The sequence below is a fragment of the Eurytemora carolleeae genome, unplaced genomic scaffold, assembly GCF_000591075.1.
Source record: "Eurytemora carolleeae unplaced genomic scaffold, Eaff_2.0 scaffold1990, whole genome shotgun sequence".
Lineage (NCBI taxonomy): Eukaryota > Metazoa > Arthropoda > Copepoda > Calanoida > Temoridae > Eurytemora > Eurytemora carolleeae.
This window is the reverse complement of record NW_019397878.1, coordinates 4,657-7,437: the sequence shown is the minus strand read 5'-3', so window position 1 is coordinate 7,437 and position 2,781 is coordinate 4,657. Positions and strand designations below refer to the sequence as shown.

Sequence of the window (2,781 nt, the reverse complement as noted above, 5' to 3'; positions counted from 1 at the left end):
TTACCTGCGGCAAATTCTGGGTTATACTTCTATTATTCAAGAATATAGGGTTCCCTTTCTCTTACCTGAGGCAAATTCTAGGTTATCTCTCTCTTATTCAAGAATATAGGGTTCCCTTTCTCTTACCTCCGGCAAATTCTGGGTTATCTCTCTTATACAAGACTAAAGGGTTCCCTTTCTCTTACCTTAGGTAAATTCTGGGTTATCTCTCTATTATACAAGACTATAGAGTTCCCTTTCTCTTACCTGCGGCAAATTCCGGGTTATCTCCCCCTTAAACAAGACTATAGGGTTCCCTTTCTCTTACCTTCGGCAAATTCTGGGTTATCTCTCTTATACAAGACTATAGGGTTCCCATTCTCTAACCTTAGGCAAATTCTGGATTATCTCTCTTATACAAGACTATAGGGTTCCCTTTCTCTTACCTCCGGCAAATTTTGGGTTATCCCTCTCTTATACAAGAATATAGGGTTCCCTTTCTCTTACCTGCGGCAAATTCTGGGTTATACTTCTATTATTCAAGAATATAGGGTTCCCTTTCTCTTACTTGAGGCAAATTCTAGGTTATCTCTCTCTTATTCAAGAATATAGGGTTCCCTTTCTCTTACCTGAGGCAAATTCTGGGTTATCTCTCTCTTATACAAAAGTATGGGGTTCCCTTTCTCTTACCCTGGTAAATTCTGGGTTATCTCTCTTATACAAGAGTATAGGGTTCCCTTTCTCTTACCTCCGGTAAATTCTGGGTTATCTCTCTCTTATACAAGAGTAAGGGGTTCCCTTTATCTTACCTGTGGTAAATTCTGGGTTATCTCTCTCTTATACAAGAGTTTAGGGTTCCCTTTCTCTTACCTCCAGCAAATTCTGGGTTATCTCCCCCCTCTACAACAAAAGTATAGGTTTTCCCACGAACCACGTGAATTTCAGGAATCAGCAAACCATTAATGTACCTAAAGTATAAAAGCAGTTAACCCCGAACAGGTTCTAAATTAAACTTAAAATTTGTTGACTTTTCAAAGGATTTTTTAAAATTCTTTTTAATGTGAAAGATATAGTTTGCAGGACTTCAATTAATCTAAAATAAATTTATGTTTATATTTAAATGTCACGGCAAACTTGAGGTCTTGATTTAAAGTACAGTGAGACTTAACTTTAGAATCCTTTTTATCCCTTAAATGTAGATTTTTCATAATTGCTAATTTACACTTTTTAGTTGGGCTCTTTTATCCAAATATTATATCCAATAATATATATCCAAGTACTCATGTCTCTTACGAAAGTATTTAGTTGTTCATGTACAGTAGTAGTATTTAGTTCATGTACAGTAGTAGTATTTAGTTTTTCATGATGTGACACATCTTGACATTTAACAATTTAACTTTTTCGTTCTTTTATGACGACATTCTTATTCAAACCTTGTTAAAGCACTTAAAGTTAACGTTATAATTTTTTTCTTCTCCATTTGCTCGCTTTGAAAAATTGGTCAATGGCGTGCATGCAACCCTATGCCTTAACATATAGTTATTAAAGGTGCCTTTAGTTTTTCATTCAATTTTTTGTTTAACTTTATCCAGCGTGAAAACCTTATTTAATCATAATCAACATAAGTCAGACTTTTATGCATTTCTATGTGGCTTTAAGTTAGAAAAGGAATTTCTTTTATTAAACTTTTATTTCTTGTTCAGTTCAATATTTCTATTATTATTACTGCGTCAAAATTTGTATTCTCAATCTATACTACGAAGGAAATGATGGCGGTTTTTACATGATTAAAACGTGTTTGAAAGTTTTCTAAGTTTACTTAAATACAGGATTACCCTGTAATGATGAGACTTTATTAATGACAAAGAACTATATGTACTGTCGTCTTTGAAGTTTCATTCTTTGTGGGTAACCATATATCTAAACATATTTCACAGGAAGGGAATTTTGATTTATAAAGGATTCCTAGAAACTTCGTAAACCACAGTTTTATAATATCATCTCAAGGGAAATTTCACTTAATTAACATCCCGCAGAATAGTAATAAAACGGGGAATAATAATGAGCTTACCATGAAATCCCCCAACCTACATGACCCGTAATAGAAGAGTATCCACTATCTCCGCCTGTCGGTCCAATCTGGAAACACAAAATATCCATTAAATGGAACTATTGGTCCAATCTGGAAACACAAAATATCCTTTAAAGGAACTGTTGGTCCAATCTGGAAACACAAAATATCCTTTAAAGGAACTGTTGGTCCAATCTGGAAACACAAAATATCCTTTAAAGGGACTGTTGATTCAATCTGGAAACACAAAATATACTTTATAGGGACTGTCGGTCCAATCTGGAAACACAAAATATACTTTATAGGGACTGTCGGTCCAATCTGGAAACACAAAATATCCTTTAAAGGGACTGGATCGGTTCAATCTGGAAACACAAAATATACTTAAAGGGACTGCCGGTCCAATCTGGAAACACAAAAAATCTGTTAAAGTCTAAAGGGATGTCGGTCCAATCTATATCTATTAAAGGGACTGTAGACGTAATTTCATGTTAATTTTCCAATTGAAAACGATATAACACTTAAAACCTTTGTCTCTTGGCAGATAACTTCTAGTTCTAGTTTCTCAATGAGGCTTCTTTAGTTTAACATTATGGCTACAGTTCCTTTAGTTTAACATCATGGCTACAGTTCCTTTAGTTTAACATTATGGCTACAGTTCCTTTAGTTTAACATTATGGCTACAGTTCCTTTAGTTTAACATTATGGCTACAGTTCCTTTAGTTTAACAT

General features: G+C 34.3%; 1 protein-coding gene across 1 annotated transcript in view; it reads right to left on the bottom strand.

Annotated features, from left to right (window-relative positions):
- The window catches only part of LOC111716194 (protein Skeletor, isoforms B/C), a gene marked incomplete at its 5' end in the record, with an annotated part of 10,199 nt that overhangs the window by 3,747 nt on the left and 3,671 nt on the right, over positions 1–2,781 (bottom strand). The window contains 2 exon segments of the mRNA XM_023491626.1: positions 850–947; positions 2,051–2,118. Of these exon segments, the coding sequence (XP_023347394.1) occupies positions 850–947; positions 2,051–2,118 (166 nt within the window).